This window comes from Aureobasidium namibiae, assembly GCF_000721765.1.
Source record: "Aureobasidium namibiae CBS 147.97 unplaced genomic scaffold scaffold_1, whole genome shotgun sequence".
Classification (NCBI taxonomy): Eukaryota; Fungi; Ascomycota; class Dothideomycetes; order Dothideales; family Saccotheciaceae; genus Aureobasidium; species Aureobasidium namibiae.
Window position 1 is genome coordinate 2,440,299 of NW_013581208.1, and position 25,536 is coordinate 2,465,834.

The window sequence follows — 25,536 nt, forward strand, 5'->3', positions numbered from 1 at the left end:
AAGCTGATATAACAGCGTATGCACACTAACGGCATAGCGATCTGTTATTGTCTCATCGTGTTCGAACTACCATTGGTCCATTGTTCTAAGTCCGCGCCGACTAAGCGTATACGGGCCTCGATGCCTAGCACGCAATATACTAGCACGACTCACGGACCTTAATAAGACTTGAATGCGTGCTCTACTGCCAATCATTAGCATTGGACACCACCTTCGTCCCGACGTTATGGTTGAACCTGACTACTTAGTGGGTGTCGGATCGTTAGCGTGTCTTAATCATACAGCATCAGGACTAGAAAGAGTCATAAACGTTCTCCGAGAAGGCATGAACGATCGACACAGCAGTTTGTCCTGAATCGACCCCCTTGTATCAGGCAGGACAACACTACAGTGACCGCAGTTACCCGCAATGGGGAGTGATGAGCAAAGAATCTTTGCAAAATGGGTAAGAGGACACGTAGGAGGACAGTGAAAGAGAACGACAAAGCATTAGGGTTGAACGGAGGGGCATAGTAACGAAGAGCAGCTTCATCGAAAGTCTTCGGATCAGCCACAAGGGAGGAGGGTTTACCAGCCTGACAATCTCCAACTCTAGGTTCCAGCTCATTGCCGGGCTTGCGTGACCCTGTTGCTGGGACTCACCCCGCTGGCTGTCGACTGTCGCTTCAGGTCCTTGCGCTGGTCATATCGAACATGACAAGAGCTGTGACCAGCTGTGACTGGGCCATGCACTCGACACAGTGTAGCAAGATCGCCATGAGAAACCGTGAGACGGTGCTCACATGGTTGACAGAGGCACGAAATGAGCCCTGCCAGAGTGCGGGGATGAGTACGTGCTTACGGCCGTTGCGCTAGGGTCGGCTGAAAGACGTCAGGGACTTTTGGTTGGCAAGCATGCGATCAAATTGCAGTGTCAAACAAGGAAGCAAACTCACTGTCCAGTGTCCATAACTTGACACCGATCATTCTTCGTATGCAAGCGTGTCCCGTTCTGCTAGGGAGCAATACTCTCGCCCGTCAGTTATGTGGAAATATGCACAAATCTCGAAAAGTTCAAGATGGCTAGGATCGTTAGCGTAATTGGTTTTGAGCAATCACCCCACCCGGTCGGCGCGACTTCCCGCTCTCGTGGCCGCCGCCACTACTGTCGAGGCTTTGAAGGACGTGAACCAGAGGCGCAGGTCGGTCGACGAACGCAAGGCCGAGGGCGCGAAACCCCGCCAGCTTCTAGCTCACTCTGCAATTGATTGATAAGCTCTATCTCATTAGTGACCGATCATCACTCTATGTGAGTCAGCCGTTAAGGCCGGATCGTGCATTGTAGCGCGGCTATGTGCAGTCGAAGTGCGGCGCGTACACGTGGTGTAGACGAGCAATCAACCCGGCGCAGGAATGACAGGCTGTCTGTCTAACATGCGGTTAGCAGTCAGGCGCGTTTGTGTCTCGTCGAAACATGGACATATCTAGCAGCGCATCGCGTCTGCATGAGCCTGACAAGCAGTGTAAGTAAGGGCTTGGTTATACGAGAGGTGAGTTATCCACTAGGAAACTAGAGATAAAATACACAGAGCTAGGCAGACCTGTAAGTAGCGGTACTAAGGAAAGTAGAGGTCTCTCTGCATGCAGGCACCGCCTGGTCGTTTGCGTTGATCGTCGCTCAGACTTCTGGAAAGGCTTACGGAGGATTAGCGTGCTATGAGGGTACGAGACCTTGCTTTGCTTTAATTGAATAGGTATTTACCAGTCTGCCGGGATCTCTCCATCAATCGCCCTAAGCGAATGAGTAAATGCAAGGCAACCCATCCAAGCGACATTAGATCAGGTAGGTTAGTTCAGGAGACGTAAGTAGTGCACATCCGAGCCGCCTAACAGTAGCAGATCTCCGCAATGCGGGAAAACGAATCAACTAATTAAGCAACAATGTGGGCACGGACTGCTTTAGATATGATGCATCGGCAGGTGCCTAGTGTGCCACGCGGACTCGATACACATACAAGCATCATTAGCATTTCCTAGTTGCTCGTGGTGCAAGCACATTGTCGTTATTGGCTGACCCGTCAAGTAGTATTTCGTGCAAGCGCGGTGACCGGGTTAGATGGATTATTGGATTGAATGGATCCGACTTCTAGGTCCGTCGCGCGGGCGACCCTGATCGTAAACTTCCTCCTCTGCTTAGAATTAGGGACGCCGCAAACCTGCGACGATCAAGTTGTATTCGAGCGGTATTCACTTGTAAGCATTTTGTAGTGAGCAGGAAATACATCCTATTCAGGTCCTCGAACCAAGGTTGTCACATTTTGGTGTTGCAACCGCAAGATGAAGTCACAGGAGCACATGTACCTGGAGACACGACTAACTCGCAGAACTCCAGAGCTATACTTAGTCCGCAGGTCGACAATTCGATTAACTCGATGAGGACCGTGGACAACCAGGCTAAGAAGAGCTTTTCGAGCATCGTAGAGGCTAGAGAAGTCGAGGGAAAGATTAGCTAAGGAAGCCAGGCATGCATTTGTTGCACGTGTGTAAGCTTCCATCTGCTGAGGCGACAAGACAGGAAAGCCAACTAATGGGAACGCGCAGACGCCCGCCCAGGCGGCAGCACTCTACGAGTCGACCACAGATGCAGATGTCAAACAGAGCCGCGTTTCCTTAGCGTACGCAAGCGGGACGGCAAACAATGCTTTGACCAACATCATCCAAGATACTGCATATGTCTCTCTCGTTGCTTAAGCCTCTGCAACGTCCTTACTGCAGCTCTCGACGTGCGCGTCTCTTCATCCAACTTGCTTGCTAAGCACTTTGAATCCCCGTCTTTGTATCTTTTGTTGCTGTGGTCCCATGCGCTAGCAGCGTCCTCCGCGCGCTAACCAACTCCGTCCGCTGTCCTAAACACCAACGCTTTCCCAGTCTCACACCGTAGCCGCGCACACCCCTTCGTAGACTCGCATCGGAGCCAACTCTAGCTAGCACCACCGCTACCGCTACCGCTACCACTATGACCGCCGCTGCTATCGCTACCACCATCACTGCCGCTACCGCCCTCAATGCCGTTCTCTGCCTACCTGGTCCTTAACAGTGCAACCCAATTTATCGAGAATTTCGTAAAGAGAAAGAAATATTAGCCATAGTTCTAAGGGCACAGAGAGACTGCGCCTGTACGCCTAGGAGCGTAGCGTATGGCTTAGGGAAGGTATCGCCATCGAGCAGCCCGAGAGCCACCGAGGATGTGTTCGCTTACGCGCGCACACATTTACGATGCTTCCGGATCAGAAGAGTAGCAGAGTCCCTGCCAGAGTCATTGTACAAAATTCAGATCAGTTAGCACCGGTCACCGGTCCTATGGATAGGAGCAACGACGGGGCCAATACATTGGAGACAGCTTTCACTACGTGCATCTGACTAATCTGTTATGCCGGACCGAGTTAGATGTGTTTAGCCTTGCAGATGGCCCGTATCGCTTATGACCATTGCAGATATGAACCTCATCTTCGCATACGCAGTCACCAAACTGCTAATCATCCGTGTCTCTGCAACCCCGCTTCATCCTCTAAGCTAAGGCATTAGCGAGAGTCTAGGGAGCGGCTAATGCCCCTATTCTGGCCTAGGATGTCTGGCGAGAGACACTATGCCTTGCCCCCGTGACCTCGTGTGGTTGTCTCTTGCAAACATCCCGCTCTGAAGAAACAAATGCTTCATCGAAGACTACGTGGCATTGTATGGCAGTAGACAGCATGCACGCGGAGCGGGATCATCGAGTGAGAAGCATCTGTATAAGTGGCCGGAACTCTTTTGGCGGACGACTACGATGACTAAGGCAAGAAGTAAAGCAGTTAATACCACGCTTCCCCTCGAAAGAAGCGCCAATGGCCTCTCTACCAAGGTCAGCTTTCCGGTGCGGTCTGATTCAAGCATACCATCGAGCACTACACACTACCCCTAAGCAACGTGAGGGTTCGAAGTTCATGGTTTCAGGAAGCAGAAGCTGCCGATTAGCTTTGAAATAGCTTGTTTACTTGTTCGCTTGTTCGCTCGATCTTCCTCCACATGCGAATAAATTATCCGACCCTAGCTAATTGATTCTCACCAAACCCACCGCTCTTCCCGCCTCCTGTACCATCTCGCAAAGATGTATGGACTGCGGAAACCTTACGGCATCGATTGCACCTATGACTGCGAAGAGATCGTAAAGATCATCTCCACATGTGATCGGAGCGAAGTCGGTGGCCTCCTCATACTCGACATTCACCATTGGGACGCCGTCACTAATGTTGCTCATAATGTCTTCTAGGAGACGGAAGCCGATTCTCTCCTCGAACATACGCCGTTATGCCTTGTAGAAGTCTCCGTAGTGTTCCCATTGCTCGAGTCTGCGTGTGATCATCGCCGGCAGCGGTCCGCTGTCGGGCTAGGGAGACGCGAGAAAAGCTTGATAGAGACGTTTAAACATGGATGGATTAAGTTGATCCAGATAAAATAGCGGTGCCTGGTAGAACTTGATGGTCATCGCTCGTAACCCCCTAAGGAAACGTTGGCATAGTGTTCTACGAAGAAGACGAACAAGACCGTCTTGCGAGAAAGCCACCTCGTGTATAGTAAAGTGTTCGCGCCTTATGAGGTTTCTCACGCCTTCTTCTATGTAAGGGCAAGTGGCGCGTAGGGCAAGCAGGTCGTTAAGTGGCAGATGGGTGGCGATTGCTTCCAGAAGCTTAACCGGGCAAGTTGCCAACGACGACATTACGTTCGGTTAAGACTGGTTGTGTCAAGTCCACAGCGTACGAGTGTCGCTAGCTCCTGCTTAGACATATCAAGTAGTCCCCTCATACTTGCTATTAATACTCTGACCAGGCTAGACCTGTTTTGAAGTATCAGGATACAGGTTACAGGTCACATGCCTGTTCCGTGTAATCAAACAGGTTCTCACTGCCAATCTGACCTTAGGCTTACTTGGTAACTTATCGGGTTGATTAGAGGCATATCGAACAGCTCTGTTCCTGCACCTCAGCTTGTGTGGCTCTATACGATTCTCTGCACGTCAATCCTGCAGCATAAGAGAATCGTGCGACAGCTGCCGAAGATTTTGTCTTGTGAAGCGAGCTCTCGAGCATCACAGAGTGAGTTCTGGAGTTAGCGTAGCGTCCGACACTCCAGCCACCAGAGCTAATCCTATGGTGATGCTTTAACTCTGGTAGTGATTCGGGTAGCCGAAGGTAGCGGTCGAGGCACTTGCGACGAGAACAAGATTCACGACCCAGGACCTCTTACACGGCTTATAATGCATGTCCCAAACCGAGTGATGAACTCCATTCTGTTATTGCTTCCAGCTGGCAGATTTGAAGTTCTGTCTAGAGCTACTTGTTCCTAGAAGTCATCTCACCGCCTTGCTGTAGATCTAATCTGCCATTGAGATATAAGACATGATCATCTCTCTCTCTAACTCTGGAAACGCCAGCATTACTTTCGGAAACGTAGAGCCAGATATCCGAGCAGACGATAGACTGCAACGATACCAATCATGATGCCAATAGAAGTATCCAGTCGATTGGTGGCATAGCTGTAATACCCTAACACAGCCCGGCCATCAATCTTACACTGATCAGAAAGATCACTCTCATAAGCACACGAACAACCGAAACCGATGTCACCAGCACATTGGTATACACGGCCGGTAAATTCGTTGACCATCATACCCCGAAAAACATAACTTTGATAGTCGATGTAATGGAAGGCGTAACGCCAAAAGACATTAAGGCGTGCTATGGGCATAAGGAAGCCGCCGACCGCCATCTAGAGACCATTCACGAAAGCCACAAGGGTGAGAGCGACGATGAAGTTGGGCAAGAGAGACGCGACAAGGACAATCAGACTCTCGGCCGCGACCAGATCTTGAAAGAGCCATATAACGTGGATGAAGAACGCTATGGCATCGGAGCGAAAGCCGACTAGCCCATAGGTAACGCTAGCGAAGAGGATAGAGATAAGGAAGAGAAAGAGTAGGCCGATAAGAAAGTTGGACACCACAAACGCCAGGGGTTCGTACAGACCATTAGCACCTTCCTAGGCGAATACAGCTCTATCCTTAAGGAAAGCAGGCACATAAGCAACAGCCATGAAGCTCAAGAAGGCACTTCCGAAGAATAGTGCGTTGACGAAAGACTGGATGTCTTTCTGAACCGGGCTCAGCCGTAGCCAGACGGTACCCATCATGATTGCGAGGCCTATGTACATAGCAACGCGGATCCAGTAGGTGACTATGTCGCGACAAGACTTAATGAAGAGTCGATGCAAAAGGATGATCGGTATGCCTAGATCATGGGCCAGACAAGTTCGCTAAGACCCAGCGAAAGACGCACTTATGTCAAAATCAGAAGCCTCACGATGGTTCTCTTTAGTGTGCGTTCTCCACGCGGACTAGATAGCTAGCAGACCTGGAGCGGGAACTTGCTCGTGGAGGTGTTCCGAGTCGAAGTCGGTGTTTGTAAGATCGAGGATGTGCTCCGAAAGGCTCATGAGGTTTGGCTTGTAGGAACATCGAGGATCTACAGGATGAGATACTCGCTACATCATACAGCACATATTATGACCCTCGCTACTTGACGACAGGTATCTTGTGGTCACACATTTGACCTCATTTCGCTTAGTATATCGTATCGCCCTGTCCTAGAAGTCTCCGTACCACCCGTAGACTGGAAAGGCTGATGTATATCTGTGGAGGCCAACCTTAGATCTAGCACTTGCACATGTTGTAGATACTATGTTGTAGAATATAGACAGATAATGGAGACTTGGTAGCAGCTAAAAACGCATCTTTAGGTACTTTGTAATTTATGATTGTGTGTCTAAGCGGCGATTACAGTGTATGTAATCTATGGATATCACGATATCCGCGTACGAATGTGTCAGCACTCGCACAGTCCATGTGTGCTTACATTAAGTCTACAAGCTAGTAGCGTCTCACTTTCGGTCGATTGAGGCTTCGGTTAATTAGCCTTAACGAAAGAACACCATATCAATAAACGGTCGCTAACCCGCTCCGTGTCTTGCGGGGTAGATACCGATCTTCGTTGGCACCATGTAACATCGCCTGGTACAGTCGGTACATAGCCGCGCAACAACAGATGCAAAGGGGAAACTTATAGGTGGTCCCAGTCAAGGCAGGCAGTGACTGCAGATATGGCCCAGTACGGCTCTGCATCAGAGGAAATACTCATTCATGAACAGCGAGCACCCAGGATAGTCGCTTGTACCCACGTTGGTGTCCTCGAAAGCCAGCGCCTCTAAACCGAGAGCGAAATTTGTCAACCTTACTTTTCCACACTAAGAGTCCGATGGTTCTCAAGGAATGGTCACATAGAGGCATGGTGATGAACGCAATGTAGTAGAAGATACAGTTGGGTGATTCCTATAGGATGAATGAATGAATGAAGAAAGGACGTTATGTATATTTACACACGATGTGATGTGCGAGCAGTGCTGTTGCTATCAATCAGATTATGAGACCGAATGTAAGGACTACACCGGTTGTATTGCATTGGCTAATCAGTGTGTGTTATGCTCAATCACCCGCTGTCTGGATTTAGGATATCTCGTTAGGTGCTTGGGAAGATCCTAATCGGTGACCAGCGAAGTGAAGAAAATTGTATCGCGGAACATCGCTCACACCACAAGTGGAGGTACGCATCTCGTCGGATAGATTATAGATGTGCTAGAAGTATGACTAACACGCTAGGGCGACAGGATGTTTATGGCAGGGGCTGATAAGGACAAGTCCATAGACTACTCCGGTCGATCTTGTTTGCTTAGCAACGTAACTCCGAGAGTGTCAATGTCTGAGTCACATACTCTTGCAAGCCATAAGCATAGCGTGACTCGAAGGGTTCAAACGCGTCACCACTCGCGCTTGTGTCAGAAACAGCACAAACATATACAAGACGGTGTCTCCGTCTCTCTCTAGCTCGATACTGGCTCCGATATCACTATAATATTACTATAGGGAGTTTTTGTCTATCCACGATGGTACATTCGAGATGACGGAAACACAGAGTCTAGACTCGCAGCGAAGCGGCCTCGCACAGTTGCGTAGCCTGTGTATCCAGATCGTCCAGACAGAGAGTGAGCTTATGAACAAAGACATGATTCGAGACTTCTTAAAACCACTAGCTAAAATTTTAATCGACCTCGGACTATTGGAGTGGTTCTATAAGACTCTTGCCTCGTATCGTCAGCCAAGAACCCCGAAACGATTAGATGGAGGAAAGACATTCACGCGCAAGTCGCCTGCAACAGAGGTCAGTAGCACGATCTCTTCGGAAGAAACAAACATGCGAAAAGATAGACATCTACTGCACCGTACAAGCGGTGAGACTCGTAGCTTAGATGTCCATTCTGAACCTCACGATCAGACCACAGGATCCGAAACAGAACAAGTATCCTCCCGAGAGACTGCAGACAGATATGACCACCTCGTCTTTCTCGCTAGATTAGACAAAATCAGCCATATGAAGAAAGATCCTCGGACTTTCCTAGAAAAACTGTGCCCGAAAGACATAGATCGACTTGACGGTTGCGATCTTAGAAGGTTGCTCGACTACCGGTGGAGACACCGCTTATCCGATAAGGTTCTCTTCCGGTATTATGAGGGTGCGAGGTCTCTAAGTGATCCCGACTTCAAGCTGAGAATACTCACGCCGAGAATATTCATAACACAAAGCACGGATTCGGATGCGCATAAAACTCCTTAGCAGCGTATACTAGAAACACTGTAGCGTACTTCGGAACAAGCTTCAAAAGCCGTCATTAAGTCACGTTACTACAAGCTGGCACTGTACTGTCAGATCGAGAACATTAAGAAGGGATTGCAACTTTGCGGAAAGTCCACCCTAGGCGTCTCGTTCTCAACCATGGCCCTAAGAGAATGGACCAAGCGAGCAGGAGATTCCGAGCTAAGAGAACATACTGTTAAATCATGGAGAAAGCAAGGAGAGAAGTGGAAGATACTCTATGACAGGTTTACTCTAGGTATACTCGAAGCGTCTCATAAAGCTCTTAATGCTTGGTAAGTGGTTATGACGCTCATCGAAATCTTTGACATCGCTAAAGGTATGCTAGCACTAGCGATCCCGGCACCGACTACCTAGGGGTCGTTTTAAACTTCTGTCCAAGCTTACGGAGTAAGTGCCTCACCCTGTCCCAACGAGCTCAGACTCGCATGAAACAATACTCGTTTGAAAAACTCCTTAACGAGTCACTTCTCGAAAAGCATGGAATAGAGGCGAGAAATCGCGTACCTGTGGGCTCTGAAGCACGAAACCTCAAACAACTGTATGAAACGCGCAGAATTGGTGCTTCTGTCGAGGAGGACTCCTAGATTCGAGAAAGTGCGTCAAAGCTCTTCAACACATTGGCTCAGCTGACTGCATATGGGCCTAAGATCCAAGTCCTTAAAGTCGTGATTATGGACGAACACGCAGGAGAGACGGATGTCGATAGAGCAAATCAATCGAACTAGGAACAGAACATTAAGGCTGAGCAAGAGGACATGAAGCTTATTGCTAAGGCCGAACGACTATTCAGACAGCAAGTCTCTACAGCAGCTCCCAATCAGAAGGGAGTCAGATACATCCTTCCTTATCGACATACTAGAGTTTGGCGCTGCCTATTCAGGTCATCGGAGCTCATTTGCGTCGTGTCTGTAACCGAGAGCAGAAAAATAAAGGTGGTTGGTCGATCGTGGTGTTACTAATGTCTTTCTAAGCTGACCGAGTTGTAGGCTATGAAGAAAGATCTCCAGACAAACATCGTCACCCGAGAGATAGATGATGATGCAAGTACACTTCAAACTATCTTGATCCGTCAATTGTGCTAATCAGAGATCTAGATAATTCAGCGAGAGGGCTTCCTCCCTATCATTCGAGTGTGGGGTGAGATATCGTGGTACGTCCTCCAGCAACACTATTATTCTTGCCAGTGTAGCGAGTGTAGGGAATACTACGGGGCCATCGAGTTGCTAGATCCGTGTTGGTAGACGCATTATGCTTCCTGCATCTTGGATGCAGGTCAACACAGGAGTTCAGCAAGCGCTAGTGGTATTGTACGTACAGAAGCGCACCTTTCATGACATTCACAATCGAGACACTGACGGCTCAAGCCAGCTGAAATCCGCAAAGAGAAAACAATTAACTAACGATGCTTCGATTGGTCCGGGATTTGCGCTACCCCGTACGAAGAAATCAAGATTACAATAAGCTCATCGATCCAACGTATCGCATCGCGGGGATACAGCGACTATCAGCGAAGCAGATAGAGTATACGGCTGTGTATGTAATATTTCCGCAACTTCTGCTCGGACAGATTGCTCTCAAACTAGGGTACTTTTCGCTCTTCCCGTCATCAGCACTCTTGCTCCTACTCCTAAATGCTGATTATCTTCCTAGGTTCCAAGAAGGGTCCTTAAGTCTGTCACAATGTGACACATATATTGTAGAACGTAAGGATGTCTTGATGCACCTTGACCAAGCGACTCTGTCTGGTAGCAGGGTCACTCTATAGATACACTGATCGAGTCTGATTGGAAGTATGTATGCATATTACAAGATGCTGATGCCTATAGGAACCCCTCTACCTACTAGATCGTGACGATAAAATCTTCTTCCACGCGGAAGCGTGTCTCCACAACTAACAAGTTCTTAATATATGTCTCTTAGCCCTCATATCTGCTCATCGTAGACACATCTAGCGCGATACGGAGACTAAACAGAGCAACAGCTAGATGGAAGGAAACATCGATTCTCCTTTATGTTACAACTCGATCTCCGATCGTACTATACGCACCGTAGATGGTCGTAATATGTACGAGAATGGAAGCAAAACACGCTGCTAGCTTCTTCGAGACTAGTCTTCGCTTATGTCTTAGCCATAGCAGCTCCCTTTCCATCACGCATTTCTACATTACGAGAATGTATCATCCTATTCTCTCAAGATCCGTAATACCAAAAGCACAGAAAAGCGTGATGACAATACTTCTTCTGTCCATCCGCCTTCCCGCATCCTGCGATCAATCCTCGGACGCCTTAACCTCTGCTATCACTGCTTCTCACGCGAGATTCGGCTCATAAGAGATTAAGATGAGCTTTATCGAGGTCCTCCCGAAAGAAACTTCATCAGCTACAAGTAGTCCGACTCAATCTCTCCCTCCGTACGCGATTACGCTCGAGTCACATGTTTAGCTGGACACGACTGAGCATAATGTCGCTATGACCGATGTGGCAGCTAGGCCGCTACCGAAGCATCGTTAGCTAGCAGCTGTCTGTAGTTAGGCCAGTTCAGTATGGGTAGACGACAGTATCGCAACTACTGACATCATACTTGCCGCACCCGGACCACTTTAATATCATCTGTCCTTCCGAGATGCCTGCCTGTTCGGTGTCACCGGTCTGACACTCGGACTGTTACCTGTTGCGTTCGTTTCTACATTTGGACCTACGACTGGACACTGTACGAAAACGCTCAATCGTCTGGTCATGGGCAGAATACCTGCGACAGTGATAACGTGTCTAAACATAGCCACGAGGCTTAGCGGTGTGATCATCGAGCTGTTAGTGGCTGGTCAAATCTTGTCTGCTGTCATAGCTTTTAGGGTGTTTTCAACTTCTGTCATGATCATTGTGGTCTCGGCTATCCTTAGTGCAACTGTGGTGGTGACAGGCAACAAACATCTAGGCTTCCGCTATGCACTTATTCCACAAATCTTGGTTATGTTCATCCTTGCTAGCGTAGTCGACTACCTTAAGCATTCACCGACGACGCCAATGCTCTCTGCGGTCAGAGTCCAAGACAAGCATTTTTTCGACCGTCGATTCTCATTCGCCAGTCTCTGTATCGCAAGAACTATGGCTTACGCGCCTTTTGCAATGCAACGTACCAAGTCCGACAGTTCGAGCAACAGGAATGTTCTCATCTTCATACAGAGTCTGCTCACTCACCTACCGGGCTTTGGTTACACCTTTGTAATCGGAGCTGTGATGGGGGAAATGACAGGTGTGGTCGTCACATGGCAGGAGGCCTATACTAAGTCGACGTGTTCGGTCCTAGCGAAGATATTACAACCGACGGGCGTGATGCTAAAACCCTTCTGTGGCGTGGTAGGTACTAGTGATAGGAATCATGCTGCGAACGACCAGGTTTCTTCACTGCATCGTCGCAAACCTGTATGGTCTCGACTCTCACTTTCAGACAGTATCCGGGTCTATCTATCCGACCATCATCATTCCTATGTGCGGCTTGTTAGCTGTGCTGGCTAAGGACCACCTGGTAGAGGTCATGGTGTCGGTCATCTCGATCACTGGATATCTGACCAGTATATGGTTTGCCATCTTTTTTGTCGAGTACGTCGTATATAACAGGTGCTTCGGTTCTTGCGAGGAGTGGTTAGAGCAAGAAGACGAGCGTCGGTATCCCTTCGGTCTCGCATCTTCGGCCACCTTATCACTAGGCTGTGCCGTTGTTGTGCTCTGTATGAGACAAACGTGGTACGTTGGCCCAATAGCGCACCTTTCGTAACACCCTGAATTAGACGTGAGTTTACCACAGCCTAACTATCGATCGACTGCTGGCTCTTTCTGTATCAGCTCACGATCATAATCGCATTCGGAGCCACAATGATCCTGTATACAGTCCTTCGCTACGTCGAGACAAGATGCTTGGAAAAAGCTCGTCTTAGTGTTACCGAGGTGGCCAGCTAATGCAAGCCATTCCTCAGACGTCTGGAGTAGCATCGCACAGCTCTGTATCGATTTAAGTTATACAACTCCCTGGCCGCGGCAGACGGACATATAGGACCTTATAGAATATACGAGACAACCACAACATAAGCATAGTCGCGTAGTCCTCACTACAGAAGGAACGCATCATAACAGAACGAGCAAAGGCAGGTGCCCATTCTCTGTTCTAACAAAGCTTCTTTATGTGATTGATTAGACACCACCAACATGTCAGGCTTTCTATACCGGAACGTCCTTTGCATCTTTTGACCTGGTTCATAGCTTGCTTGCTTAAGAGAAGTTCATCAATGAGATCAGAGATGCAATCACTGCCAGTCCAAAGGTAGTTGAACAAGTACTATCGTAAGGCATATATTCCCTTAAGGGGCAAACCACGTAAGACGTGATTGAGCAGATAAGTTATACAGAATGTGGTTGTTCGTAAACTCGCAACCATGTCTTACGCAATTTATGACCGAAATGCTTCAAAGAGCTGGATGTCTCACTAGAAACCGCGTTCAGTGATGTGATAAATGAACGGCTAGATCTTGGCCGAAAAGAGGCCTGGTGCAGCGTTACGTAAGACCAAGTATGAGAACACTCAGTTCAACAAACGGCCACAGTCGACTGATCGTCTTGCCACATATCAGCCCTCTGTCCATTTGAGAAGTGATATGTATCGAGTGACAGGACAACAGATTTCGTGGCACTAAGTCGTTGTATCACCTCAGCGATAGAAAGGTGAGTTCGAGTGGTCAAACAGTCTTATAATTCTTGACAAACTCCATGAAACCGTTGCATCAACAATCACTGTTCAGTAACGCTACACCATCTCCGAGCTTGTGAACAAGACACAGTATCATGAGCCTGGAGATGATTCTAAAGAGAGTTGTCACCCACTTGACTAGCTTCAAACTTAGGAAAGCGCCTGATGATGTTGCAAGGCAGTGCACACAACCTAGACGCGGATATCAACATAGTGTGATGCAGGATCTCCTAAGCCTGGGAGAACAGATCGAACGATATGCTGCATGGGCGAGTGAACTACTTCCAAGTATACAAAACTAGTGCATTAGACTATTCACGTGGATCCGAGTGACCAGCTCCTTAAAGAACACAGGATTGATCTCGGGCGAGCATCTAGATGGAGTCATAGAGCTCCATCGCGAAAGCGCAGAGATTCGAACAAAACTCAAATGCATTACAGAGGCACCGTACCCATTGGAGAAGATCGAAGCTTTATTAGACAAATTATGTACTTGTGAGAACAACCTTAGCCGGCAGAAAAATCTTCGAAGGGCAAGTCAGATTGAGCGCTTGGTGGATCCTTTAATCACACCAGTCCAAGACGGCAACCTGTCGCAAGCATCACTCGACGTCAACCGCTGTAGGCGGTCTGTCAAGGGCAGTGAGATAGTTATCGACAACTATATCGATGTCTCACACGCGGTCGACCTAATCTTTGAGCTTTGCACGAGTTTCGCTGCTGTACTTCACGATCTTAACCACCTCGTAAAGACGTCACAACAGGTCATCGAGCCCCTATAGTTGGAAGGGGAAGCGTATCTATACTATGATCAGAGCAGAAGCTCACTACGACCGTAGTTTCCAGCTCGGTAATGAAGAAATGCTATGCCTAGAGGCTACGCCATGGATGAGACTATGCAGCGTGGCACAAATCCTGTTGCATGATCCTATAGGACACTGTTATCCGCTTCAGAAAAGACTAAAGATCCTAAGATCATCTCGTCGGTGGCTCATTTTCGGGTTGTGAAATAGCACCATCGCGAACAAGAGTGGTTTCAAGGGTCCCATTAAACAACCTCCACATGAGAGAGGTAAAGTATACATTTTCTTACACCATAAGCGCTTGTTCGGTTACTTGAGTCAAATTGGTATGAGACTAACGGTGTCGAGTGGAGCCACAGCCTTTTAAGACAACAAAGATAACGAACGTATTCATGATGCTTAAGGGTCGGGTTTCCCACTACGAAACAACACTACTTCGTGCGACAGCGTGCAAATGATGTTTGTCGCCTTCTCGAAGATCTGGCTCTTGCGTGCTGCTGGTTGACAGTGTCTACATTCATGGTGACCAATACGGCTTCAGCTGCGTAGCTCGAGTAGGCGTCGTCTGTCCTCTCGAAGTTTGACCAGGTTAACTCGGCGGAGCTGCTTCCGAACCCAGGAGACTTACTTGACGCTGAATCGGATAGACAGAGGGCGCAATCAAATTACTTGCATCGCCTCTTAGATTGAAACTGAGATGGCCACTCCTTAGACGCCTCTCCGAAGAAGAGACCCATCTTAATACCGTTGAAGGTAATATTGGTTCGCTGCGTTCTCCACGCCACATGACTCCAACGCCACCAATCTCTCGACAATCCTTAAAGCTTTCAACGAAAACACGGTGGTCCGTGCATGTGACGTGACATTAGCAACCAGTGCCAGTGCACTGCAGTCAAAATTACGAGGGCTCACCACACATCGCGTCCCCTGCTCGGAGCTTTCGGGTCGATGGCGGCGAGATCTTATATTTCCAAAGTCTGCCTTGTCGTATGTTAGCTCCAGAGACTTATGCCATCGCAAAAAAACTATAGTGGGTTGAAGTCGGTATGATGCAACACCCCGCTCTGCAGGGTTTAACGACAGTTGCATTAGCAGAATCACGCTCGGTTACGCTTTTTAGGGAAAAGCTACCGTACGTTTGTTAACAGACTTAAGCCACTATTTTCATCATACTTCTGAAGGTGCTTGCAGCGCATATCTACAGGTGCGTATGTATTGTTCGATCATAAATTACAACCGCACTGTGATACGACCCCGACAGATCGATAGATCGTCCTCTCTTTGCCAGGTCGCTACCAGCTTGGCGAGTCATTTAGGCCCACGAGGATGATTTCGAAGGCTGTTCGAGCGCGAGCTTCGAAAGTCACCTGTAAGATCAACTCGAACGTCTTTCCATCACGTTCGGATCCGTCCACAGCGCTGTCGACTCTGAATCTTAATCATTCGTCGCACAGATCGCCCGACTTCATCCAATCGATGCAACATCCGGCCTTCGCCTGGGCTTTGAATCCCTTGTCCTTTAGAGGATGGCATTAAACCTACGATTTCTTCACTAGGTCACTCGCTCCCTAGATTGAATGTTCATGTCGTTAGTCTCATATGACAGTAAGACCTTCGGCCCTCGAAATGTCTGCAATCTTTCGATGGGAGACGAGCATCGCTCTGGTAACACTCTTGGAAGGCGACGTGATCTTAGCGAACCAAGTTGACGATGTGTCCTTAGAATCGATGCAAGAAATCATCACACGCAAGATCGCCGGTCAGTTGATGCAACAGCAGGCAGTATCAAAGGCCAAACAAGTGCGGCATCTGCAAGCTTGCCTCTGGGTGTACGGAAATCTGCTGATGCCGCAGTCTCTCCTTTCTGATCCTGTGTTCTTAGAGAAGAGCAAAGAAGTTCTACACGACTTCTTCAAGGTTTGGATCCTACGACTCAGATGCTTCACCACAAGAGCATACAGGTCTGTCATAAACGTGAACCATGAGGATCTTGGACAAGACACTAAGTGTGATGCGACAGCTAGGCAGGATGCCGTCGTTGCTGTGGGACAGCTCCTCGATACGATCCAGGCGATGTCGGATGTTCTTAAGATTGTTACCGTCACGACACATCAGACACTGAGGTTGATGACCGAAAGCGATGGTCCGCTCCTCTGAAGCGCTGTTGCTCTGTATATAGTTGCTCCCAAGTATTGCCCTTAAGCATCTAGGTCTGGCGTTTCGTTGGATTTCTCAGCTAGTAGACAATTTGTCCTGATCTGGTCGTGGTGTAACGTTTCAAAGATGATACATCACCATCTAGCGTGGATATCGTGCCTGCTGTCCATGATAGGTACCTAACGGCAATCACACAATCCATTGTATGGACAACAGACCGGACAGGAAAGCTTCCAAGATCCGCAGTGGAGTTCATGAACTTCCACTACGACTGGGCTTGCTGCATCTATCACCTGGACGAATCACGGAGCAACCTGATCCTGATATTCGTATAGCACAAGATTGGAGATGTAGAGCAATGCTTATTGTGCTCTGTGCGCTCTCTAAATACTCTATCGACCCTGCGGGCATTTGGCGGGACCAGAACTCGTCACTTAAGAGGTGTAAGCTCTCTTCTTAGATGGAGTTAAACGTAAAGATGAAGTCGAAGATGGTGTGGAATTTCACAAGACTTGTCTTCACTACACTAATGGATGACTATCTGAAGGTTGGTATATATAGGTTGTCCCTGTGGCAACTAATGATATCTCGTTCGTGACAGGAGACACAAGATGGGCTGGATCCGCGACACGACCGTAGAGGTCGCTAGTCAACCAAGATACCCGTTGAAAATAGCAGTCTGTGCAGTCTCCACCCCACTGGCGATCATGGTCGTCGTTCTCCGAGGATATCACTGTCTACATATCAACCCTAGGGGACGACGCAGCTTCTACAACCTCTGCTTGTCCTTAGTATTTAGTAGAGAAGCTCTGATCGCTGGCTCGGACTTACGGCGTACAGGCTTCTGCTATCGCGTACAACGCTATCGTAATTGCTAAGACACGTCTTGGCTTGGGTTTGCCACAGACCAGTTTCCCAGAGGTCAATGTAGAGCGTTATGCTCGTGTGCGTAGATCCCAGTGTAGGTCAAGTGTATATAAACAGTCGCTGACTTCTGTAGCTTGATCTGGTAGGAAGGCTGATGTACATATTGGCCAAAGCGGGTTATAACCTGGCCCTGAGCTTTACTGCGTTGGAATATCTTGCGAACGCGAATTTGCCCACTTATCACCGGATGATATGGCTTGCGATAAGTGTTGTTGCCGCGAGTCATCTTTCATCAGTTCTGATCCTACTACTATATTGCCGACCGACCGAGAAAGCATGGATACCCAGAACTGAGGGACGATGCCTTGATATCGGACCTCTATTGTATGGAACTTCTGCTACAACGCTCACCTGCAACATGATCGCAGTGATCTTACCGATTCGCAAGCTCTGCAGTCTACAGTTGACAAGGAGTAGACAACTCAATATCGTCAGCTTTAACCTTCTCGGGCTCTTGACTCCTATCTGCTCTGTGATACGCATATGCCAAATCGAGGCAATGCTCAGACACGGAGATGCATCTATGTTCACCATCTGGGGGGTTGTGGAGCTCTGCGTCGGGGTGAGTGCAGACCAAGTGTTTCTTACGTAATGAATCTCAACAATGCCTTACTAACTCATTAGGTCAGATCATTACCTCTTCCCTTCCTGCAATGTCCACTCTGCTCAAACAGTTTCAGGTTTCTGTTTTTGGTAAGGGCTCTCGCTCCGCAGCGGCTCCAAGCCATGCAAACATTGATCTAGTATCCATGATACCCCAGGGGTCCTCGGACCGAGTATCTGGGGAAACCGATCTGATCATATCTGGTGGAGTTGGTTGTCAAGGAGAAGAAAGTATTCACAACCTGGATGATGACGCTCACAGTGTCACAACATCAAGCATTATGCAAGGCTGCGATGCAGCAAAAGTTGAGCAGAATTTGTGAAACTACGTAATTTATACCACGACTCCATAGTACATTCCTTGTCCTTCCGGGTCCGACAAGATCGCTAAATTGATCTCTGAGTCTGACGTAAGTTCAGTCTGATAAGCTTGTCTTGCATTGCCCTACAAACCATGTGGTGTGTGTCTCCATCTCATCGATCACCTGGCTCGTCATATCCCCGTCATGCCTTCGTCCGTTGTGGTTTGTGGTATTTACACAACCGATTCTACCCGGGCTTTCGGCAGCTGTTTAGAGTTAGCAGGCTCCTTGAATGAGCCCCAGTTTGTAATAGTCTTCATCTCGACCATTCGATTCTCGAGGGATCAAATCTTAGCGATCTGTCAGCGTTTGCCCTGCTGATATGTGATCACGGTCACAGAAAATTGTAGTTAGATAACGTTAAGGGACTCCAATGTATCTTGTGTACTCTGTCTTCTAAGCATCCTTTCACGAACGTGAGCTAACCTAAGATGTACGTATAGGAGTCGTAGCGAAGTGTTTGTCAGACTCATAAAATCCATTTCAGATAAGTTAAATATCTAGAGATTCCTCCCACTCGCCACCGAGGCAACTTGCACTGCGCAAAGACACAGAATGAAAGAGATGCACACATGGACCTCGATAAGATAGCCGTTAGCACCAAATCTGCTTAAGAAAACTATGGCAACTCCTTCGATGGCTTTTTAGCTTCCATACAGGTGGGCGCTGTCGTAGCTGCAATTTAGATAGGAGGATTTGTCATCCTTCACAAGAGATACAAAAGGAAATGGTAAAACTTGAAGATACATAAAGGATTAAGGAAGACTGACTTCTGCTCCCATAACAGTGATCTCAGACCTCTCTGTACCCTATTCCACGATCTGGATGGCTCTGACCTAGACGCCTTAGGTCTTTTTGCGCTGCTGCGTATGCTCACAGGATTATTCGGCATCGCTGCTATGCTTATCGTCCCTCTTCTAGTGCCACTGAATTACGTCCATGATCATCTAAAGTCTTCTGTCCGTGGTCTAGACAAGTTCAGTTGTCTGAATATCCTTGAGAATCATATAGACCTCCTCTAGGCTCACCTAGTTGCAGCATATTGGTTCAAGGGTCTGTTCTGCCTAGTTTCGCGCCGGGAGCTAGGTAACTTCGTCAACATCAGAAATCTGTTCCACTGTGAAAAGACCAGTCGCGCTTATTTCATCACCGATATTCCCAAAGGCACCGAGAAAGCTGCCATTAAGTCTATGTTTAACAAGCTGTTTGCGAGCGGAGTCCAACTATACACCACGGAACATAAAAAGATCGCATTCGTTAGCGGCGAACGCTACCATAAGGCAATAACTTGGATGGAGGGAAAGGTTTCTCGAGCGCAACTGGACAGAAGTATGTGTTCCTATATCGCTTGCTAAGTGTACTAAACCAACGGCAGCTTGCCTCCAGAGATGTCGAAAAGCACGAGGCAGAGTTTAGAGCGACGTTTCGAGAAAATGCGAGAACATCTTACCAAGCCTTATGATAAACACGACTTCTCCACTATAGCTATCTTAAAGATACCCGAAGCAGACTCAGTCGTACTCCACGGTATCACGTCGCAGACTATCTGGCCCCTGCACACGTATCGAGTGTCTAAGACTCTTGACGGTGTCAACTGGATGAACGCCCGCAAGTCGGTCATCCGTAGACAACGATGAATGTTATGATTACGATCCTACCTGCAGCATTATTATGTATCTTTGCGGTGCCCGTGACTTTCAGCGCTTCACTCGGTCAGATAGAAGATTTGACGAAGAATATCTCGCGGCTCTTCTAGGTGAGGTGCATACCCCCTCACGCACTGGCATACCTCCAGGGTGCAGTGACCCAGCTACTAGTTGCTGTGTAGTAGCGTTTGTTCCATCGATTCTAAGGTACCTATCCACTTAGCACTGCTACGTCACCCATTTTCAAGCCGAAATAGCTTACTACAGATACTATTCGGCCTTTCTCTTTTTGCAAGCCTTCTTATTAGTGGCAATCTCCTCGAACTTGATGGTAACTCTGTCCGAAGTCCTGAACCAACCATCGACAATACCTCGAGTGCTTGCCTTAAACCTTCCGAAAGCTGGAAACTACTTCATCTCATACCTCACCTTATAAGGCTTCTCCCTTTCCGCAGATATGATTGCATAGTGGAGTTATCTTTTTAGGAAAGCGTTTAGAAGTTATATCCGGAGCTCGACTCCTCGTCACGTAGCCGCTGTCGCTTCTTAAGATCCTTTCTCTATGACATCCATGTACTTAGTAGTAGCACTGTTAGGACTGATCGGTAGGCTTAGCATATCATTCAGCACCCGCTTTCCGAAGCTAACTTAGATAGGTACGGTGTGCTTAATCATCACTCCATTGGCCCTGATACCGAGCAGCTTGGGATTGTTCGCTCTCCTTGTCGCCATCAAACCGGCCCTACGCCGGTTCAAAGGTAACACGACAAGCACGAACGGTGAAATGTTTCTAAGCGTAATCCACTAACTCTTCTTAGGCCTCTACATTATGCAACTATGTCTCGCTAGCATCTTCATCAGTGTCGAGAGCAAAACTGCAAGGTTCGCTTGTAAGGTCTAGGCAATCTTGACTATGCTCTTGTTCTTTGGTACTTGCTGCTCCCATTTCATCCTAATGAGAGAGACAAACCGACGCCTGCTGACTATGTTCCTGCCGAACGGGATAGGAGAAGATGGAGTCCAAGGAAAGACTACCCAGAGTTAGAGCAAAAGTATGATTGTTTCTCCTTTGCTTACTTTGACCCGAGATCCAGACATCCTTCGCGATGTGGGTTCCACCACAGGGACTCCAAAGATCCAGATTCTACAAAGGGAGGCAATTAGGGACTCTAAGAATTCCAGTATAACAGACTAGATGAGGATCGGGATGGTTCCTCATATTCTGATGGCATGCGAAACGTTAGAGTTTCGCTTGCAGATCACGCTGCGGTTAAGTGAAATGCCGGACCGCGCACGTTCAAGAGTCCGAGATTTTGTGATGGCTAAGTTTGAGGGACTTAAGACTATGAATAACTCTCCGAGACTTAAGAAAATAGTAGTCAAAGAATTTTCGAGCATCGATACTCGCACAGAATGAAGATAAGAGCAAGAATATCAAGGCTAGTGAGAGATTAGAAGACAATGTCGGAAGGGTGGCAGGGGCTTTACGCCTAGTCGCCAACTTTCATAGATAGTTACTAATAGAGAATGGCAGACGTTCTTCCACATGCTACAGTATTGCAGTAAGTGAGCAAAATTGATCAGAGATCCATAACCAACCATTTCTTTGGACGATGTGAACACTTGCAGTGATTCATGCCCTATTAGGACTCGTCTCGTACATAACCTATGGTGGAACTCACCAATGGCTGGCATCACGTGGAGCGTGAAGCGTGACTTTCCCCAGTTCTCTTGTCTCACACATCGGTTTGACAAAGCTACTTCTCAACTTCCTGCCACACGTCATCCTAACTTATTTTCCATCTCACTCCAATCTAACTTGTTCCACACGAGGGACTGCCAAATTCTCCTTCCGGAAGATCATATGTGATATTAGGCGTTTGACGACTCCAGATTTCGAGGAACTTTCATCTTCTCTGTGCAAGCTGGCATTCTAAGCTCGGTACACTGCTCACCACCCTCGGTCTTGCTGTACGAAGTCTTGCTGGATATCTTGTCGCATCCTTATTGCCCTGTGTGCCGTAGGTGGTCTCAGGTTCGAGTGCATGCTGATACACCGTGTCTCCTGGAATTTATTTCGTGCCAGGTTATTGACCGACAAGTCGCCACCGCGCAGCTTGAGGACATTAGTCTCGAAAAAGGCTTGCAGATCTTGCGCATTTAAGCCAACAGGTATTTATTCCATATCATACAGTAGTCTGCCCATTGCGGATAAATTACACCCCTCCGGTAATTTACAGCTCGTGGCTTAGTACGAAACAATGTACTAGGTCGCATGTTTATGGGGAATCGGTTGCTCGCTACTGTAGAATACTAGATGTTTGGCATCAACGTGTAACTCGATAAGACCACATATTGTATAGCGATTTCAAGCGATCTGACATGTGACTGCTTGGTTATCACAAACCCTCCAACCACGAATCCGCAGAAGATCTGCTGGACAGAATCATAGATTTATAATCCAACGGATCTGTTCTTCTTCTTGGGACACTGCGAGAAGCGATGCAAAAGGCATCTGTTGTTCCCAGACTTAGGCCCCTCAAGCAAAGAAGGGGTAGATGGATGGATTCTCAACCTAAGAGTGACTCTAGAGATGATATGAGGGAACAAATGATGTCATTGGAAGTATGTCATCGCTTTATTCTTAGCAATATTTTGACGCATTGTGTTTCTAACTTTGCAGCCAGATCAGAACCCGGCCCGATAAATCTGGAATTGCCCTACAGCCCGAGTACCTGTAGAAAAATAGATACAATCTAGTGGTCATGCTTCTTAGAAGTCAAGACGACCTGGCTCTTGACTCCGATACACTGTTTCTAGCGGTCAACATCTTGGATAGATACAGTTCGAAGAGGATTATTAAGAGACGTCATCGTAGACTACTTGGTGGTGTTGCTCTTCTTATAGCAAGTAAGTATTTGAACCGGACTGACCTCGCATCGAGTTTCTGTGCAGGTAGAGGCTGTTTTCTAGGCACGAGTTGCAGGACGCAATCTAGATGGAAAAAATCGTGCTCCAAACACTCGACTATCTTATTGGCTTTCCTTCAATTATTAGTTTCATACAGATCGAACTGCTCGATTACTAGCAGCCGAAGCTCCTACATGACTTAGTACTCTATATCTGCGAGCTCACGCTCTTCTATCTAGAATTCGTGGCGAAACAGCACGCACTGCTAGCAAAGACAGCAGTAAAGATTGCCTAAAGCGCTTTGAGTGGAGGGTTATAGCACTAAGAAACCGGCGCGAGCATAAGCGACAAACAAAAGAAACTGCATAGTTGGATTCTCCGGAGACTGGCCAACCCACCTCTTTTTCTCGTTTCCAAGTACACTAGACGGAAGAGATCTTCCGTGACTAGGATTATGGATAGCTATCGGCAGAAGAAACTGTCCTTCAGCCATAAGAGATCTTAAGTGTACAGTAGGATGTGTGATTCATGGTTACTAAAGGAGTCTGAACTTTTCGCTATGTTAGACATTAGGTGGGCCACTAGGAAGAACCACAAAAGCATCGACGTTACAAGGTACATTGGGCTCCTGTTCGTAGTCTATATACCAGTGCGAGATCGTCAATGACGGATTAGAGGCTATCTGTGATCTATAGCATTCCAAAAGTCCGCCTCCTAATCTCGCATACGGTTTTTGAGTTGTGCTTAAAGCTTACGTAGCTGCCCCTTCAAGTCAGTGATCACAGCACCTTGGATCTTATACATGGCTTAGATGCTAGAGGACTCCGCCTTAAGATCTGCAAGTTGAGCCCTGTCGATCTTCTTAGACGACGATCCCTAACGCCCATCCTTAGAACCCAGGCGGTTGGAATCGCTCGATGGACTTTACATATCTGAGTCAAGCTTTGATATGATTTCTGTAGGTCTGCGTCTATCTCTGCGAGCGGGCTCATGACTTCCGATGCGTTGCTCGTTATGAACATTACGCAAATGCTTTTTTAGGTTCTCAAGGCGCGGGAAAGGGTTCCTTGTTCCTATAGACCGCTTACAGGTTTTAAATCGGCAGCAGAAATGTTGGCGCCGCCGTGCTACATGCTGCTGATTTCCTGCCCATAAGATTCGCACTCGAATTTTCCGTTTTATTTTCGTGAAAATTCTATCGTTCGAGCATCTGAGGGCCTAGACCTTTGTGGCCGTAGGGTTATGCTACTTTCTTGGATCTCGTCCTCATGTCCTGTTAGTGGGATATCTCGTTCCTCTGAAATGATAGGATGCAGCATCTCTATCAAAGCCGGATGATATGGAGCTAGAACTGTTAGCAAGTCGTATGGTTCTTCGATGTGCTCGATAGCTCGCCATACAAGATATTGTGTTTCGCGGCGGGGAAAGCTAATGAAGAGTGCTAATGTTTGTATCCGCGAGGAGAGGAATAGATGGGCGAAACCCGCGTTATGCTCGGCGGAGATGTCGAGCTTATGAACCAGTCTAGAATCCGATACCAGGTCTCGTTGCTGCCTTACAGCGGCAGGGATGGTGGCAGTGCTGTCCAATTAGGTAGGTACCATAAGGCCGAAACAGATATGCATCAGTAACTTCAACGATACGCGCTATGGTCCTCTAATGCCTACCGCTATACATAGCATTGTCGCCTTAGTTAAGGTCAACATACGCGAGATTGAAAGACTTACATTTTGCTATTCCATCTGCTGCCGCTACTCCGACCCCTGCGACGTCTCAATGGACCTGTGCTGTAGAACTTGCAAAGTGCTTCTATCCCTTACATTGAAAAATCAGAAGGGGATCGAAGCGGATTGCTATCTTCCAGAGAAGAGGACAATTTCCAACCGGGACAAATCTGTTCAGAGAGATCATCGTCTCACCGCATTGCACGTCGATAGTCATGTTATCTGCAACTTTCGACCAACCTCTCCACGAAATCACGCCATTATGCAGTGAAATATGTAGAGTGAAGTTTGTGGAGTGGAGATATTTGACGCATCACAAATATTGATGCATTAAGATGTGACATGGTCATAGTGGGTCTGCGCAGTGTAGCCCACACAATGTCTTTTCACATTGAAATACCCGATTAAAGGTCTGTATCTAAGTGTTACAAGGATTTGGTCTCTTAATAATACAGAACCTGTGGCGTTCATACTGTAGCTCTTCCCCAAGCTTGCAAGTGGTTCTTTAGATTCAATAAGCTGATTTTCTCACTATGCTCTAGAAAGTCAGGCTCGATGATGGCCATGTTTTCCAAGCCTTCAATCGTAGCGATAGCTTCTTTTGACGTTGTTTCGTTGGTTCTTGCTGTGCAACGAGGAAGGGTCCTACTAGATGCGAGTGTATCATGCCGCTGCTCTAATCTTTGTTCTAGCGCTCTAAGAAGAATTTTATGTTTGTCTAAGACTACAGTTTTGTCGAGTTGTTCGAGCCATGCTACGAGAACCTTAAGATGGTAGTAGGTATGCTTAGTGACTTGAACCCATTAAGAATTTCGTTAGAACATGATTCAGGTTGCTTTTGTTCTCCACCAGGTCTTGTACTAATGCTCCAGACTTCTCACTC

The 25,536-nt window shown here is 47.6% G+C and overlaps 5 protein-coding genes across 5 annotated transcripts; 4 read left to right on the plus strand and 1 right to left on the minus strand.

Moving 5' to 3' along the window:
- Positions 1-5,451: 5,451 nt before the first annotated feature.
- M436DRAFT_69386 (ABC-2 type transporter) lies at positions 5,452-6,201 on the minus strand (the record flags this gene model as incomplete). Its single annotated transcript, XM_013576860.1, has 3 exons — positions 5,452-5,753; positions 5,793-6,054; positions 6,094-6,201. The coding sequence occupies 3 exons, from the start codon at positions 6,199-6,201 to the stop codon at positions 5,452-5,454; spliced, it is 672 nt and encodes a 223-aa protein (XP_013432314.1).
- A 1,823-nt stretch (positions 6,202-8,024) lies between these two features.
- Positions 8,025-9,364, plus strand: M436DRAFT_60193 (uncharacterized protein; the record flags this gene model as incomplete). Its single annotated transcript, XM_013576716.1, has 4 exons — positions 8,025-8,109; positions 8,158-8,285; positions 8,763-9,052; positions 9,097-9,364. The coding sequence occupies 4 exons, from the start codon at positions 8,025-8,027 to the stop codon at positions 9,362-9,364; spliced, it is 771 nt and encodes a 256-aa protein (XP_013432170.1).
- Positions 9,365-15,950: 6,586 nt separating this feature from the next.
- Positions 15,951-16,481, plus strand: M436DRAFT_60194 (uncharacterized protein; the record flags this gene model as incomplete). The annotated part of the gene is made up of 1 exon (XM_013576717.1): positions 15,951-16,481. One exon carries the CDS (start codon positions 15,951-15,953, stop codon positions 16,479-16,481), a length of 531 nt encoding a protein of 176 aa, XP_013432171.1.
- A 611-nt stretch (positions 16,482-17,092) lies between these two features.
- M436DRAFT_34912 (uncharacterized protein) lies at positions 17,093-18,000 on the plus strand (the record flags this gene model as incomplete). Its single annotated transcript, XM_013576124.1, has 3 exons — positions 17,093-17,272; positions 17,322-17,426; positions 17,482-18,000. 3 exons carry the CDS (start codon positions 17,093-17,095, stop codon positions 17,998-18,000), a joined length of 804 nt encoding a protein of 267 aa, XP_013431578.1.
- Positions 18,001-22,775: 4,775 nt separating this feature from the next.
- On the plus strand, positions 22,776-22,952 carry M436DRAFT_17705 (uncharacterized protein; the record flags this gene model as incomplete). The annotated part of the gene is made up of 1 exon (XM_013576057.1): positions 22,776-22,952. A coding segment is annotated over one exon (177 nt), but the record flags the coding sequence as incomplete, so codon positions are not given.
- Positions 22,953-25,536: the final 2,584 nt, after the last annotated feature.